The 18382-nt window shown below is 47.3% G+C and overlaps 1 protein-coding gene across 1 annotated transcript in view; it reads left to right on the top strand.

The window, feature by feature from the left end:
- The first annotated feature begins 1697 nt into the window (after nt 1-1697).
- The window catches only part of TNFRSF11B (TNF receptor superfamily member 11b), a 33184-nt gene continuing 16499 nt past the window's right edge, over nt 1698-18382 (top strand). Inside the window, exon 1 of the mRNA XM_083186728.1 lies at nt 1698-1819. Within this exon, the coding sequence (XP_083042854.1) occupies nt 1787-1819 (33 nt within the window). The 5' untranslated portion in view covers nt 1698-1786. The remainder of the gene's footprint in view (nt 1820-18382) is intronic.

The raw sequence follows: 18382 nt of genomic DNA, 5'->3' as shown, positions 1-18382 counted from the left end.
AAGAGACGTTTAAGGGGGGACGTGCTCAACATGTACAAGTATATCAAGGGCCAATATAAGGAACTGTCACACACCCTATTTTCTACTAGAAAGGAATCTAGGACGCGAGGGCATGAGTATAGATTAGAAGAAAAAAGATTTCATTCAGCTAGTAGAAATAATTTCTTTACGGTAAGAACAGTCAAACTCTGGAACTCTCTTCCCAGAGAGGTGGTAACGGCTGGCTCATTAAATGCGTTCAAGGCAAAGTTGGACAAACATTTATTGGAGAAAAACATCCATGGGTACAAATAAGAAATATAATTTGTCTGTAAAATACCAGAACCTACCAAATCAGCAATGTATATCTATACCAGGTTGAACTAGATGGACGCAAGTCTTTTTTCAGCCTTACCTACTATGTAACTGATTTGGAAACTTTGTGCTTTCAAGCTCATACATCTACTGTATCTACTGTAAAGGGTCCCATACACTTATGTGATTTTGGCCGATTTCACCCGATTCTGATGGATTGTGTAGTGAAATCGGGTGAAAGCAGCCAAATCACATGTGTTTGAAATCCCATCCGATCCATGGATCGGTCTTGTGCACATTGGGTCGGAGGTTGGACTTGCTGCACATAAGATAAATCAGATGTGCAGCAGTCAGTGCACATTGCAGGTGCTGCGATGTATCGCATGTGATTTCCCTTTAACTCCCCTGGCTGCTCCCACGGACCTACCGGGGAAGTTCAAGGGAAATCAGGCCCGACTTGTGTATCAGAGAAGTCGGACTAGTGTATGCTGCCAGTAACATATTCCACAGTCATGTACAACGTAGAACATACAGGCAACAAGCAAGCGACAGAAAGCTTAAAGAGAACATGCCAGGTATTACCTGAGAGGGGGCAGGGAGAAAGCCAGTGAGGAGCAGATATGAAAAGATAGAATCAACTAACACAGGATTCTCCCAAACTATACCTGATACCCCGATCTCACTGCTGCAAAAACCCGGGTATTTGCCAGGGCGAGCGGTAATTTCCCGTGTCGCGTCTCTGTGTGAAAGGGTCTTTGTGAAATTCCCGGGTGTTATGCCCCGGGAATCACACACGCGTTTTTAGCAGGGTTTTTCCTGGGTAATACACGGGTGTGTGGCAGTGTGAACAGGCTAGTCCCGGGTTTTTCTCACAAAATGCAAAAAAGCAAGTTCATTGCATTGCTCAAAGCTGCTTTTTAACAGCCAATCAAAGATACTTTTTAAACATCCAATCAAAGCTGCTCTTAGATGACACACACTTGATGGCAGCAGGCATACCAGGGGAAGCAGTGTGAACGGGGCAGACACGGGAATTTCCCGGGTTTAAGGTGCTGTATGAATGGGGTCTGTAGAGCTGAGATGCTCTGTGCCCCGACGAAAACACGGGAACAAAAACCCGGGTTTTTGCAGGGGCGCCAATGAGAACGCAGCATTAGTCTACAAATGTAAAGAATTTAAATGTAGCAATCAAGGAATGTGGCGGTGTCCCGTATATGGTTTATCATTTATAATATTTACTCACTGTAAGCAATGGGACTTTCCAGGCATAATTTAACCCTTCAGGTACTCAGGACCTTGACCTCATCGTATACAAAAAAGTTTGTTTTAAACTCCCCGCCAAAGAAAACATCATGTCATCATCACAGAGCAGCTTCCTGCTGTGGCTTGTGGGGTCTGTATGAGAGCTACAGTATAAAACCAGGAGGAGGTCCTGGAAGCAGTCAGACCGAGGACTCGGATTCTGCTCCCTGAGGTTTACAGACAGACCACAATGTACAAGATCATTGGCTGCACGCTTGTGGTGGTGAGTACACACTGTCGCTGCTACATTCTCTGGGGCTGGCTCAGCTGCTGGTCACCCAATGTGTCACCATAGCTGTGCATGTCTGTCCAGCCTGAGGTGCTGATCTGTGCTGTGATACTTATTGTACCAGCCATACTGATGTAGGGATGGGACCGAGACTGTCTGCTGCTGATGCTGCGTCTGGGTGTTGTAAGAACCTGCAGGGATCTTTGGTGGCTTTATTCTGGAGCAGAAAGGTTGGAATAGACGTGCATTGTGTACATGTGTGTAATAGGATATGCAGAAGCAATGCATTGTAAGCACATATGTAATATACTGTATATGTGTGTGTGTGTGTGTGTACTGTGTATATATATATATATATATATATATATATATATATATATATATATAAACAGGAACAGAATGGAACTCCAATAAGTCATGCTGAAACACTCCAGAATCCAGAGCTCCAGACTGGCAGCAACCTCAGCCGCTGTGGGGCTCTCTGTGCACATCACCCAGCACTGTTTGGAGTGGGGATATGGATCGTTAAGTTGACAATATTTACGTCGACAGTCATTAGGTCGATAACTATTGGTCAACGGATAGCAAGTTGAGACATAAACAAAGTCAAAAGGTTGACATGGTGGGGGAAATTTACTAAGAATACAAATACAAAAAATTGTATTTGTATTTTTAATACGAATGAATACGACTGGTGTAGTCGTATTTTCATTCGTATTCTGGAGGATAATTATCAGTGTTTGACTGATTCGTATTATCCGATGGCGTAGTGATTCGTATTTTTTCTGATACAAATGCGTATTTGAAATAAAAATTCGGATTTTTAAATACAAATTCGTATTGGTTTTAGCCTGCATGCGGTCAGATCCGTGCAGGCAGCAGTGTAAAAAAAATGTAAAAATAAATAAAACATTTAAAAAGTGTTTATGTGTGCTTAGTGATTTTGATCAGCTGGGGGTTATTTTCTGATTTTTTTCCTCACGTGTAGAATTCTAAGATGTGAAATACACTTCCAAAGGTGTATTTTTTGGACGTATTTTTTTTGCTAGTCATATGCGTTTTCGATTCGTACTCGTATTTTTTACAAATACGAATTGTTAGTAAATGACTAAAGTACGTTGTTTTCATGTTAAAAATAGGCATATTCTATCGATGTCGTATTCATTCGTATTCGCAGAGGCGTAGGGAGGGCGGAGCCACCGGAGCTCATGCTCCGGGCGGCGATTGGTCGGATGGCGCCGCCGGCCCGCCCCCCCTCCGCAAAAATCATCCCTGCACGAAAGACTATACGGGCAGCGTGCGCAGGCGGCTGCCCTGCCCGGCGTCTGCCCTGCCCGTCGCCTGCCTCCTGCTCCCTGCCTGTTCCGTAACGCTTGGTGACTCACTCATGTAAATTAGTGCTGCTGCTGCTGCTGCTCGGACCGGCTTCCGGGCAGCGCAGCGCAGCAGGCCAGCAGCACGCAGATTCCTCCCACAGTCACCTGCTTCTCACTCCCTCCTCCATCATCAGCCACAGCCATCCCAAGCGCTGGTGAGGAGAGTTTCTGCTGCCGCCCGTGCCACCCTGCTATCATTATTCAAGGTGGATTTCTTTCTTTTTTTCTTTTTTTACAGCTAATTAATGATGTAATAATAAGATTAATAATACACTTGGGGTTTGGGGGATTCGTGGGGGGGGGGGGGGGGGAGTGAATCTCTCTGACATCTGCTGCTGCCCTGCTGTGCTGTATATTTATTTATTTACAGCTGTCAGCATGTTATATAGCGCAGCAGATTCCGTTACAGCGTCTTATATAGTGCAGCAGATTCCGTTACAGCGTCTTATATAGCGCAGCAGATTCCGTTACAGTGTCTTATATAGCGCAGCAGATTCAGTTACAGTGTCTTATATAGCGCAGCAGATTCCGTTACAGTGTCTTATACAGCGCAGCAGATTCCGTTACAGTGTCTTATATAGCGCAGCAGATTCCGTTACAGTGTCTTATATAGCGCAGCAGATTCCGTTACAGTGTCTTATATAGCGCAGCAGATTTCGTTACAGTGTCTTATATAGCGCAGCAGATTCCGTTACAGTGTCTTATATAGCGCAGCAGATTCAGTTACAGCGTCTTATATAGCGCAGCAGATTCCGTTACAGCGTCTTATATAGCGCAGCAGATTCCGTTACAGTGTCTTATATAGCGCAGCAGATTCCGTTACAGTGTCTTATATAGCGCAGCAGATTCCGTTACAGTGTCTTATATAGCGCAGCAGATTCCGTTACAGTGTCTTATATAGCGCAGCAGATTCCGTTACAGTGTCTTATATAGCGCAGCAGATTCAGTTACAGTGTCTTATATAGCGCAGCAGATTCCGTTACAGCGTCTTATATAGCGCAGCAGATTCCGTTACAGTGTCTTATATAGCGCAGCAGATTCCGTTACAGTGTCTTATATAGCGCAGCAGATTCCGTTACAGTGTCTTATATAGCGCAGCAGATTCCGTTACAGTGTCCTATATAGCGCAGCAGATTCCGTTACAGTGTATTATATAGCGCAGCAGATTCCGTTACAGTGTCTTATATAGCGCAGCAGATTCAGTTACAGGTTCTTATATAGCGCAGCAGATTCCGTTACAGTGTCTTATATAGTGCAGCAGATTCCGTTACAGCGTCTTATACAGCGCAGCAGATTCAGTTACAGTGTCTTATATAGCGCAGCAGATTCCGTTACAGTGTCTTATATAGCGCAGCAGATTCCATTACAGCGTCTTTTATAGCGCAGCAGATTCCGTTACAGTGTATTATATAGCGCAGCAGATTCCGTTACAGTGTATTATATAGCGCAGCAGATTCCGTTACAGTGTCTTATATAGCGCAGCAGATTCTGTTACAGGTTCTTATATAGCGCAGCAGATTCCGTTACAGTGTCTTATATAGCGCAGCAGATTCCGTTACAGCGTCTTATACAGCGCAGCAGATTCCGTTACAGTGTCTTATATAGCGCAGCAGATTCCGTTACAGTGTCTTATATAGCGCAGCAGATTCCGTTACAGTGTCTTATATAGTGCAGCAGATTCCGTTACAGTGTCTTATATAGCGCAGCAGGTTCCGTTACAGTGTCTTATATAGCGCAGCAGATTCCGTTACAGTGTCTTATATAGTGCAGCAGGTTCCGTTACAGTGTCTTATATAGCGCAGCAGGTTCCGTTACAGTGTCTTATATAGCGCAGCAGGTTCCGTTACAGTGTCTTATATAGCGCAGCAGATTCTGTTACAGGTTCTTATATAGCGCAGCAGATTCCGTTACAGTGTCTTATATAGCGCAGCAGATTCCGTTACAGCGTCTTATACAGCGCAGCAGATTCCGTTACAGTGTCTTATATAGCGCAGCAGATTCCGTTACAGTGTCTTATATAGCGCAGCAGATTCCGTTACAGTGTCTTATATAGTGCAGCAGATTCCGTTACAGTGTCTTATATAGCGCAGCAGGTTCCGTTACAGTGTCTTATATAGCGCAGCAGATTCCGTTACAGTGTCTTATATAGCGCAGCAGATTCTGTTACAGGTTCTTATATAGCGCAGCAGATTCCGTTACAGTGTCTTATATAGCGCAGCAGATTCCGTTACAGCGTCTTATACAGCGCAGCAGATTCCGTTACAGTGTCTTATATAGCGCAGCAGATTCCGTTACAGTGTCTTATATAGCGCAGCAGATTCCGTTACAGTGTCTTATATAGTGCAGCAGATTCCGTTACAGTGTCTTATATAGCGCAGCAGGTTCCGTTACAGTGTCTTATATAGCGCAGCAGATTCCGTTACAGTGTCTTATATAGTGCAGCAGGTTCCGTTACAGTGTCTTATATAGCGCAGCAGGTTCCGTTACAGTGTCTTATATAGCGCAGCAGATTCCGTTACACTGTCTTATATAGCGCAGCAGATTCCGTTACAGTGTCTTATATAGAGCAGCAGATTCCGTTACAGTGTCTTATATAGCGCAGCAGATTCCGTTACACTGTCTTATATAGTGTCTTATTTTTTAATTTTTTTCTTTTCAAATGTAACATGCAAACACATGTTAGCCACGCCCCCAATTCATTGCCGGGGTAGGGGGGGGCGCGAAATATGCCCTTGCTCCGGGCACCATGGCACCTAGCTACACCGCTGCGTATTCGTATTCAAAAATACGAATACGCCATGTATACACCATGAATACGAATACACATCACCGTATTTTCAGGATTAGTAAATCCGGAAAATACGAATACGCATAAAAAAATCGTATTTTGCTGTACGAATACGAATTTTTTATACGGTTTTACCTAAGTAAATTTCCCCCGATATGTTTTTTTTTTTTTTTAAACGTTTTTTTTTCTGTCTATGTCGACATGTACAACGTAAGAGTGTACCAGCTGCGCTCGCCATGCTTCGGGCACAGCGCCTCCCTGCACTCGGTGCACTGTTATATTCCTCCTCCACGTCCACTAGGATGGTAAATTATGAGCAAGTCCTTTTTTTGGGAAAAATAAACATGAAAACTCATGTCCACCTTTTGTCTGTGTCGACCTTTTGACCATGTGGATCTAATGCATTTTGACCTGTTTCAGCCAGGCCAGTCCAGTGTTCTGCAGAGCGGACAGATCCAGCTTTCACCCAATCTCAATATCAGTCGGTTACAGAGACAGCAGAAAGGTCCTGTACCGAGATACTGTGTGTAGCGTTGTGGAACATGATGATATTGACGTACCGATATTTGGTTTAGTGTACACCTCGACAAAGAGGCACTTGAGCCCCGAAACATTGGGGTCCATTTGCTGCAGTCGGATTATGGACCTTATTCTGATTGACTTGCAAGGCTGACATCAGATGCTGCCCGCAGTACCGGCCGCCCCCCCCCCCCCCCTCGCACGCACGAACCCCTGCACGCCTGGGAATGTATGATTTACATAATCACCCATTCGCAGACGGGGAGAAATCATTCGATGGTCTGTGACCATCGAATGATTTCTCCAGCGCTCGCAGTTCAGAGACACCTATTTGGTGACTCTAAACTGCGGGCACCCTGGTGATGTCAGCTGCCCTCCCCCCTCACCCGTGTCACAGCCTCATGAGCCTGAGAACGCCCAGCTGGGCATTCCCATATGCTATTGGGGAACAGAATGTTCGCCATGGGAGCACGCACCCTGCGTCTGCACATAAGCAACCTTGGATGTGCGTGTGCCTTCCACATCAATCGATGGTCTTCCAACATCGATTGATGTGGGTGTTCCCCTGCAGGCTGCGAATGGATGTTTGGTAAACTGCGAATTTGCAGCCTTGCGAATCATCCAGAATCACCCCCATATTCCGCAGCACTTAACAGAGAATATGTGGACATTAAAACCAGCCCGTCTTAATGGAGCTTACACTCTATTTTATATACCACATGCTAGGGATATTTTTGTTAGGAGTCAAATAACCTACTAGAATATTTTTTGATTGTGGGAGAAAACTGGAGTACCCGGAGGAAACCCACGCAAGATTAAAGAGAACATACAAACTCCACACTGTGATGTGAGGCAGTAACCCTAACCATTGCACTAACTTAAACATTTTTTGTTTTGTGGGCAGAAATGAATAGAATGTATGCACTGCGGTAGGGTGTGCCGGCGACCTGGCGCAGGTGAGCCTGACTTGCATTGTGTTACTATGTTAGCGTTACTGCGGCGTTTATCTGCTATGACAGCAAGACGGGAGTTTCTGGAACAATACATGAGCAGGAAAGTGGAAGTTTTATATTTTTTCTAACATCTGCCATCAAAACCTAAAATGTATTCAAAAGTTTTGGTACTTGTGTATAATCAGGGCGCCCGTGAAATCGGCCGAAAATCGCATGCAAAAATCGGATACGATTTTGTGGCCGATTTTTCGCGTTTTCCGGCGGATTTCAATGCTGTTCCATCATTGGACACCTTGCACACCCCCGATTTCCATCGTAGTGTATCGCATCGCATGCAATATAGCGGCATGCGATGCATGTCATGCGATGCATGCCATACAATGCATGTGATGCGATTTTTAATAGTACAAGCACCGTGATGGGTGCTTACAAAGTTAAATGCACCCCCATTGTCAACGCCACCCCCACTATCAACGGCAACCCAAAGCGTGGCGAGGTCAGCGAGCCTGCGAGGGGCGGCGGTACGCGTCCTCCGACCTTTTCATACCCCCACTATCCACGTTGACGTGGAGTTGATTTTAGATAGTGTGGCGAGCGCAGCGAGCCCGAAGAGCGGTGAGCGCAGCGAGCCCCGCGAGGGGACGCGGAATACATGTAAAGTAATCAGTGTCCCCTCGCGGGGCTCACTGCGCTCGCCGTGCTTCGGGCTCGGTGGCTCGCTGCGCTCGCCACACTATCTAGAATCAACTCCACGCCGACGTGGATAGTGGGGGTATGAAAAGGTCGGAGGACGCGTACCGCCGCCCCTCGCAAGCTCGCTGCGCTCGCCAATGGTTGGCGTTGATAGTGGGTTTGGCGTTGACAATAGGGGTGCATTTAACATTGTGAATCGCATCGCATCGCATGCCACTTGCTGGCATGCAATGCTATGCGATATTTAATTGTACAATCAGGGGCATTTTCCCCCAAAACGCATCGCATCGCATACCATGGCATACTACGTGGGGGTGTGCAAGGATGGAATGGCATGCAAATCGGCAGGAAATGGCCGAAAATCTGCAAAAAATCGTACGCAAATCGTACGCTAAATCGTATCGCAGATCGAATCGGCCAAATATCGACCGCAAATCGGATGCGATATCTTATACGATTTACATTACATCGGGTGCCCTGATAATACACAAGTACCAAAGTTTTTTTTTAAAAGCTCTAAAAAGTTTAATAATGACAACTGATGTTACTTGGGGGTTATTCAGACCAGCTCGCTAGTTTGCGTATATTCGCTGCCTAGAGAGCAGGATAACGCACCCCGCAAAACACATAGGCAAATGCAGCAGGGTGGCGGGGGGAATAGTTCCCCCCTCCTCTCGGCAAGTGCCTTAAATGATGACAACAATAGCACTGGTATATAATATGATCAGTAGAGCTGCCACCACATCATGCAGTGTAAGGGACAGAGCGGAGCTGCTGCACATGCCCAGTGTACCAGCTTCTTCTACCACATTTACTGCATGTGTGAATCTAAGCCCTCAAACATCACAATAGACCAGAGAGCAGCTGCCAGGAAGAAGAGACAGGAGCCTTACCATGTAGTGGGAGATTGTGAGCTTATAAAGTGCAGTACTGGTTCTATTATGGTTGTGTATTTATTTATTATTATATGTTTAACCTTTTCCTGACCGCTTACTTTATTTAAATATTTGCAACAGCCAATACTATAGACCAGTGTTTTTCAACCACTGTGCCGTGGCACACTAGTGTGCCTTGAGCTGTTCTCAAGTGTGCCCCCAGATCTAGAGATGCACAAACCAGTTTACAGCCACCACTAGTTCAACTGTTATTTACTGGTCTCTTCTGTTCATGTGAGGGCCAATGTGTTTTATTTTTGTTACCTGTGGGACCAGTGGGATGGTTTTGTTTTATATGGTGGCCAATAGGCTTGTTTTTTTCCTGTGGGGATCTCACGGTGTGCCTTGGCAATTTTAAAATCTTATTTAGTGTGCCGCAAGGTAAAAAGGTTGAAAATCACTGCTATAGACCATCTGTACTGCTACATATTAATACTGTATTCCACATATTATCTAGTGTATAAAAAGACCAATTTTCAGGGCTGTTACCGCTCCCCCAGACTTCCGTAATTCCCGCAGACTGGGAGATTTTGGATTACATTTGGAAACCCCCCTCTAAAAATCCTGCATTCGCCACTGAAACGCAAGCCCGCCGCCTTCCGAATCCCCTCAGGATGCTGTGAGCACATGTGTACGCCGACACGTCCGCTCTTATGGGCCCACACAGAGGAAATATCATTCAACGGTAGCTGACTGTCCAATTATTTTTTTTTCTGTTCGCAGATAAACGTAAACCAGGACTTTTATCCTGCACGACCCCAGCACCCGCTCGCTGCCTGTCACCCAGGCACCGATCGCCCCGGCGAATGAAAAATTAGCCGAAGGTGCATGTGCAGACCCCCACCATTGGAGAACAGGTCAAATCGGTCCCGTAGTCAGCCCCCTCCCTCTATTTACATATTGTATAGCTAATAGTATAGGAATAATATATATATATATATATATATACACACAGATGGAGCCCCTCTCTTCTTTGCCCGACACTCGCCAGAACGTCCCCGCTGGCGAGCGCCGGCGGAAAGGCACTCCATCAGATTGGGACGCACGTGCGTCTCATACGCATGCACGTCCTAGTCTCTCGGCAGCTGGGCGGCGGGCCCTGTCCGTCTCCGCTTCAGGGAGATGGGCAGGGTTAGGGGGGAGGGGTGCGGGAAAGTGGGGGCAGGTGTCAGAACGGGGCATCGAGGCGGCATCGAGGCGGCGGGCATGTAGCTATGTAGTGCTATGACAATGGTCTGGTACAAGTAACAATGCAAAACCCACATAATTGACTGATGGGCGCTTCTTTTAATAGAATACAGTTCTAAAAAGCAAAAGTCTTTGGTAAAAGGTATTGCTGGTTGCTAGTGGCAGGGAGGTGTTTATAAGGGTGGGCACAGCATTAGGGGGTGCCTGTGCACCCCTAACACTCTATGTGCGCACACCTATGGTGTGGCATAACATGTAATGGGCATTATGGCATGTGGTATACTATGTAATGGGTGTGTGGCATGTAACCAGAATTACAGTGAATTTTTTTGCCGCGCGACTTCGTTGCGTACTGTCTATGTTGTCCCTCAGATGATTTTGCCTCAGCGCGCAAGGCTGCAAATGGATGTTTATGTTTATGGGGGGGGGGGGGGGGGGGGGAGCAATGAAAATTTTGCCTAGGGCATCAGATTGGATAAGGCCGGCTCTGTGTAACGTATCAGGTTGCCCATCCCTGGGTTCCCATCTTCTATAGGTAACACTGCCTCTGTATGTGAAGCAGTCACTGTGCGTCACAGCCAGGAAGCGATATAAGGACAAGCCTAGGTAAGTAGCCTTCATTCATACTGATACAAGTTACATCTTTCTGTGATAAAAGAAGGACATTCCCTCGTTACTAGATGTCATTGTCTATGGGGTACAAACTCTTAATGTTCTGTTCGTGGAGCTTGATACATATGGGGAACGTAACACTCCTCCAAAAAAGTTTTCTGAGTTTTCACCACTCATGGGGTCCGATTCCGATCTGCAGCGCATGCAGGTGGTACGCTGTCTGTCAAGTGAAGGCTAGCCTCCGCTGTCCGTATGAAAGGTGATTGACACTCTGCGACTGTTCGGGGGCGGTAACTCTGCGTTTTCCTTGGAGTTTCCTAGAAAATGCAGGCGTTCCCCGGCCATTGGGCAGGAGGGCCTCTGACATCCCAAGCTGCCTCCTTCTACCCGCGGCCTCCGCAGCGCTGAGTGGGTCTAGCAAAGCAAAGAAGGGGGGAATCTATTCGATGGTGGGTGATCCCATATGGATTTCCCACTGTTTGCACTGCGGCGTGGGGTGGCGTTTACCTGTTCGCTGGGCTCTAAACACTTGCAGCCTAACGAGCAGGACTGAATCGGGCCCATGCCACTTTTGTGGCTTACATATACTAAACTAGAAATGAGAAGAGGTGATGTTGCCCATAGCAACCAAACATATTCTGTCTATGATTTCTCTATTGTCCTCAACAATGTCCTTGCAATGAGTCCCGAACGGCCCCGCCGGACACGCTCCCGTAGATGGGCATGACCTTGGCAAAAGGGGCATGGCTTCATGAGAATGGTCGCGTATGCAAAGCCACGCCCCTGTTTTGCTGCTGGGGGGGCAGGGCCTGCGCTCTGCGAGCTACTGTCCCCCTGCTCTTCTAGGCACAGCAGCAGGCATCGGGACACTGCTGGCCTCCGGGCAGGATGTGGGACAGTCCCCAAAAAACTAGACTGTCCCGCGAAAATACGAACATTTGGAAGGTATGTGATTGGTTGCTTCGGGCAACATCAGCTCTTTAAATTTTTTACCCTTAAAGGTGCCCATACACTAGTAAGATTTATCTTCAGATCTGGCAGGTTGGAACAAAAACATGGTTATGGATGAGTGACAGTTTGTCAGTTCTCCAGCATTTCCAAGCAAATGGTCAACTGTCATTTGCTCTCATCCATAGCCATGTTTTTGTTCCAACCAGACAGATCTGCAGATAAATTTGCGTGTGTATGGCCACCTTTAGACTCAGGCCGTATACGATTACGTTTCCTTCTAATAACTTTATTAAATGCTGTTAACTTTGCAAAATGATTTATATTAACACGAGGGGAACGTAAGTGACTAGCAGATTACCCATGGTGCCTCACACCTCCATGATTAACGCGCTCGGCGACAGAGAGCACAGTCATTTCTCTCCTGACCAAATGTATTATGAAAACACAGAGTCAGGCTGATTTATCTGTGTGACATCTGTGCCACAGAAACCTCTACATGTATCCTGCGTGTGGAAACCAGGTCACAATCAGCTTGTCGCAGTCTCCTATAATGGAAACCGCGCGTGCAGGGTCAGACGAGCGCTTTCTAGTTTCATATGATATTCAAGAAAATCTTAGTTGCTGCTTTTGGTTCTTGTTTCTGAATAGAATGTTCTGAATTACCCGCAGCGCCGCGTCGGATTTCTTGGCACATTATGGCTGCTGAGTTAAAGCAGATTTTATTAGCGACTTAACGCGGGCATTTCAGGTCCACTCTGTTAATGCCCATTTATAAATACTGTACATTAAAGCCTGTGTTTAATATAACAACCCTTAGATCCCTACTTACCTTTGATCTATCGCATTCTGGCGCCGGCTCGTGTCCTTGATCACAAAGTTATTTTACAGCCCTAAGATCATAAGAGTCACTTAATTCAGTTAATTGGGGTTCAAAGACTTCAAAACTTTATTTAGGTATTAATGTTAATATAAGTGTCGTTCTCGTCAGAGGCTAGCATTGACGCAAGAAAGTGATAAAGTCACATCAACCTCATGTGTCGACCATTGTATGTTGAAGTTTTGCTTGTCTTGACATTTTTGGGGGTTATTCCGCCCCCCCCCCCCCCCCCCACCACCACCCTCGCACTGGCTGTTTAACATAAAAATCCATTCACAGGCTGCGGGGGAACACCCACATAATTCGATGGTCACCGACACGCACATCCAAGGTTGCTCTGAGGTAACCCACGGGCCCAGAGGAAACCCACACAGGCACGGGGAGTATATACAAACTCCACACAGTTAGGAACATGGTGGGAATGGAACCCATGACCTCAGTGCTGTGAGGCAGTAATGCTAACCATTACACCAGGGGTGTCCAAACTTATTGCAACGAGGGCCAGATTTGGTAAAGTGTAAATGTGTGGGGGCCGACCATTCAGCCTGACATTCTTTGAATCATTAATCACATCAGAATGGTCCCCCAGCCTGCCCCCATTCACTGTATTTCCCCCAGACTGCCCCCATTCACTGTATGTCCCCCAGCCTGCCCCTCCTTCACTGTGTGTTCCCCATTCACTGTATGTTCCCTACTCTGCACCCATTCACTCGGTCCCGCAGCCTGCCCCCTTCTCTTAATGTCCATCAGTGCCTCCATTCATTGTATGTCCCCAAGCTTGACCCTCCTTCACTGTATGACTCCCATTCACTGTATGTCCCCCATTCACTATGTACCCCACTCTGCCCCCATTCACTGTATGTCCCCCACTCTGCCCCCTCCCTTCTCTGTATGTTTCCCAGCCCCTTGTGTGAGGAAGGAGAAGCAAAGCAGGCACTGCCAGGACAGGAGATGCTTGGGCTCCCGCTGCTGCCCTCCTCCGTTCTGCATGTTTCGGGAGCAAGCTTCCCCCTTGCTGCCCCCCTCCCCAAACACTGCTGTCACTGTGATTGTGGAGTAAGGTGATATATATACAATTGCAGCAGCAGGGGTAGGATGCCAAACACATCTGACTGTGGCGGCCGGAACCTCCTCACTGCAGTAGACAGCACGGTAAAGGCGCGCTCGCCGGGGCCCCACCTTTAGTGTCCTGTGCTTCCCACATCTGATGCTCTGCCCGCTTCCAGCTGGAGGCTGCGGGCCGCTTTAAATGACAGGACGGGCCGCAATTGGCCCCCGGGCCTGACTTTGGACATGCCTGCATTGCACCATCCGTACTGCCCAAATATTAATAAAAGCATTCAAATGTACAATACTGGATCATAAACATCAGACGGCCAGATGCCTACAGTATATGGTCAGCGCCGCACACATGAAGGCACCTTCACACACGAGAAGTATCCGTACCCTCGTTCACCTGGCAGATGCGCCCTCTCCACCTTTCTGTTTCAGTTACATAATGACCCTGACTCAGAGCCAACATCTCAGTTCTGCCCTGGAAACCAGGTGGATGATAGATACATTATAGTTTTACTTTTGATATCAATCATCAGCGCTTGTGGAATGTGCCTAATGTGCAGAAGTACCAAAGGTCCGAGTAAACAAAAAGATTTTAAGGTTAATGATTTTACTTATAAAATCCGAGATTTCATAACGTGCAATACAAAAAATGTTATTTATATTTTAGAATGTGACTGCGGTCTTTTTTATGTAGGTAAAACTACAAGGCCATTAAAAACAAGGATGGCCGAGCATATTTATAATATTAGAAAAGGCTTGGCCACACATACAGTATCGTCACATTTTAAGGTTAAACATAATTCAAAAGAATGTCATCTAAAATCATTTTTAGGAATTCAAACTATAGTACCTGATTGGAGAAATAAAAATATAGACCAAAGATTATCCCAAAATGAAATGAAGTGGATATATAAGTTAAATACATTGGTACCACATGGTTTAAATGGTGATTTTGAATTGAAATGTTTTTTATGAAATCTTTTAAATAATGAAGTTTTTTTAACCTGCAAGTCTTTTTTAAATCAGCTTTTTTAATCTGCTTTTATCTTGTTCTTAATATCGTTTTTATCTCTTTATACCCCAATTTATGATGTGTTATTTATGAGGATGAAATGAACGCTAATCAATTGCTGCTATGAATGAACATCAATATGGACACAGGACAGCTAGCGCCAAATCCGGAAGAAATAAGGTTTCCGGATAGTTTGGAACGCAATGCGCGTTCCAGGACTGAATACAGGAAGAAGAAGCGTCTCTACATTGAATGGAACGCAGCGTGCGTTCCACAAGCGACGTGTGTATCCAAATCCCGGAAGCGGGACACACAGACAATAGAGGACGCGTCAGTGGAACGCATTATGCGCTCCACATCTCTTTCTGAAAGCCGAATCCCGGAAGTAAGCGTCTGTACGCTTACACAGAACAGGGAGAGTACGGGAAACGGTGCCAGCACCTGCAATTAATTATCATAATGGCGGAAGGGGTATTTATAGAGGTTTTGTTCAGTCTGTCACCAAGCCTCTGACGAAGGACTAGGAAGAGTCCGAAATGCATCAGGCTGGTGACATTGGAGCCTTGTATTGAGAAAAACCCAAAGCACAGCATCTGTGGAGGAAAGTGGAGCCGGCACCCTCTCCCTCACTATCCCTATTTATGATCTGGGACCTGTTGCGGATGGTAACATCTCAATATTGAAGGATATATTACCACAATCGGTGGTTACATGCTTTTTATACCTGTTTGTTTGTAAGTGTCCTGTGAGACTAATAAATTGTTACAATTGCCCTACAAAATTGCACTAGGTTTTGTTTTGGCTTGTGTCTCTTCAGGGGAAAGGTCTTTTAATTAGACCCTCAATCAAACAGGCGGATTCTACATTTATTTGTATGTATAATATCTCTATTTGTTTATATCACTTAAGCGCCCATGCACACTAACTCCATTTCTTGCAAGCGCTTGCAAATGGGAAGCGCACAGTTTGAATGTTGGTCACCGGCTCCGTCATATCAGTCACACATTGATGAGATTTTAAATAGGAAACATCTTCTAACCAAGGCGACCACAAATATTTACAAAACAGACCCATTCGCTCTTCTTGTAAATGATTTGCATGTGTGTTGGTAAATAAGGATGACACAGAACGCATTATATTAGAACAAGAGAGCCTTGTGAAAAGGTTTACAAGGGATGGTGATAAAATGAAGGCACCCCGCGCTGTCCGCTGAACCGCACACACTCCAGGCACCGAAACATTGAAGTAGCTTCGTTAAAATGAAGCATGAAATACTCAGCTACTTTCTGTAGGATCTGGGGAAGTTCACGGAGGAGCGATGCAGACGTCCGTTATTGAGGAGGAAAAGGCGCAATGCTTCAAATCATGCCATCGTTCAGGAGCAGGGGGACACCCCCCCCCCCCCGAATCCGCCACTAGCATCGCTCTCCCAGGAGTCTCCGGGATATTGTGGAAAGCAGACAAGTATCATAAAGGACGGTGTGGTGGGAGAATATAAGAGTGTGCTGAGCGCAGCGAGGCACCGGGCCCGAAGCATGGTGAGAGCAGTGAGCCATGTGAGGGGACTCGGTGCTCTTTGACGGTGGTTGACTATGGTTGTCAACTATTGGTCGACAAACAAAAGGTTGACATGCTCAAAAGGTCAACAGGTATAAGATTGACTTAGTCAATCAAAAGTCGATATGGGCAAGAGGTCAACATGCTCAAAAGCTCGATAGTCAAAAGGTTGACAAAGCTATTTTTTATGATTTATTTGTGATAATAGTGTGCTGAGCTCAGCAAGTCCTGCGAGGGACTCATACGGTATCTATGCCGACTTATGTTGACATAAACGCGCCCCAAAAAATGGGAACAGTCAATCTTCCCCTGCAGAGTCGAGCATAGCATCTTCCCCTGCAGAGCCAAGGGTATAATCCTCCTCTGCAGAGCCATGTGTATCATCTTCCCCTACAGAGCCATGTGTAGCATCTTCCCCTACAGAGCCATGTGTATCATCTTCCCCTACAGAGCCAGGTGTAGCACCTTTCCCTACAGAGCCAGGTGTAGCATCTACCCCTGCAGAGCCAAGTGTAGCACTTACCCCTGCAGAGCCAAGTGTAGCACTTACCCCTGCAGAGCTGAGCATTGCATCTTTCCCTGCAGAGCCAAGCTCAGCATCTGCCCCTGCAGAGCTGAGAGTAGCCTCTTCCCCTGCAGTGTAGCGTGTAGCATTTTACCCTGCAGAGCTGAGTGTAGCATCTTTCCCTGCAGAGCCAAGCATAGCATCTCCCCCTGCAGAGCTGAGCATAGCATCTTCCCCTGCAGTTAAGCGCGTAGCACCTACCCCTGCAGAGCTGAGCATAGCATCTACCCCTGCAGCGTTGAGCATAGCATTTTACGCTTCAGAGCTGAGTGTTGCATCTTCCCCTGCAGCCCCAAGCATAGCATCTTCCCCTGTAGAACCAACCATAGCATCCTCCCCTGCAGACCCGAGCATAGCATCTTCCCCCGCAGACCCGAGCGTAGCATCTTCCCCCGCAGACCCGAGCGTAGCATCTTCCCCTGTCGACCCGAGCATAGCATCTTCCCCTGTAGAACCAACCATAGAATCCTCCCCTGCAGACCCGAGCATAGCATCTTCCCCTGCAGACCCGAGCGTAGCATCTTCCCCTGCAGACCCTAGCGTAGCATCTTCCCCTGCAGACCCGAGCGTAGCATCTTCCCCTGTAGAACCAACCATAGCATCTTCCCCTGCAGACCCGAGCGTAGCATCTTCCCCTGCAGACCTGAGCGTAGCATCGTCCCCTGCAGACCCGAGCGTAGCATCTTCCCCTGCAGACCCGAGCGTAGCATCTTCCCCTGCAGACCCGAGCGTAGCATCTTCCCCTGCAGACCCAAGCGTAGCATCTTCCCCTGTAGAGCCCAGCGTAGCATCGTCCCCTGCAGACCCGAGCGTAGCATCTTCCCCTGCAGACCCGAGCGTAGCATCTTCCCCTGTAGAGCCGAGCGTAGCATCTTCCCCTGCAGACCCGAGCGTAGCATCTTCCCCTGCAGACCCGAGCGTAGCATCTTCCCCTGCAGACCCGAGCGTAGCATCTTCCCCTGCAGACCCGAGCGTAGCATCTTCCCCTGTAGAGCCGAGCGTAGCATCTTCCCCTGCAGACCCGAGCGCAGCATCTTCCCCTGCAGACCCGAGCGCAGCATCTTCCCCTGCAGACCCGAGCGTAGCATCTTCCCCTGCAGACCCGAGCGTAGCATCTTCCCCTGCAGACCCGAGCGTAGCATCTTCCCCTGCAGACCTGAGCGTAGCATCTTCCCCTACAGACCCGAGCGTAGCATCTTCCCCTGCAGACCCGAGCGCAGCATCTTCCCCTGCAGACCCTAGCGTAGCATCTACCCCTGCAGACCCGAGCGTAGCATCTTCCCCTGCAGACCCGAGCGTAGCATCTTCCCCTGCAGACCCGAGCGTAGCATCTACCCCTGCAGACCCGAGCGTAGCATCTTTCCCTGCAGACCCGAGCGTAGCATCTTCCCCTGCAGACCTGAGCGTAGCATCTTCCCCTGCAGAACCGAGCGTAGCATCTTCCCCTACAGACCTGAGCGTAGCATCTTCTC

Source organism: Crinia signifera, chromosome 5, assembly GCF_055691185.1.
Source record: "Crinia signifera chromosome 5, ASM5569118v1, whole genome shotgun sequence".
Lineage (NCBI taxonomy): Eukaryota > Metazoa > Chordata > Amphibia > Anura > Myobatrachidae > Crinia > Crinia signifera.
Note: the sequence above shows the minus strand (reverse complement) of the source record. Positions and strands in the feature narration are given on the sequence as shown.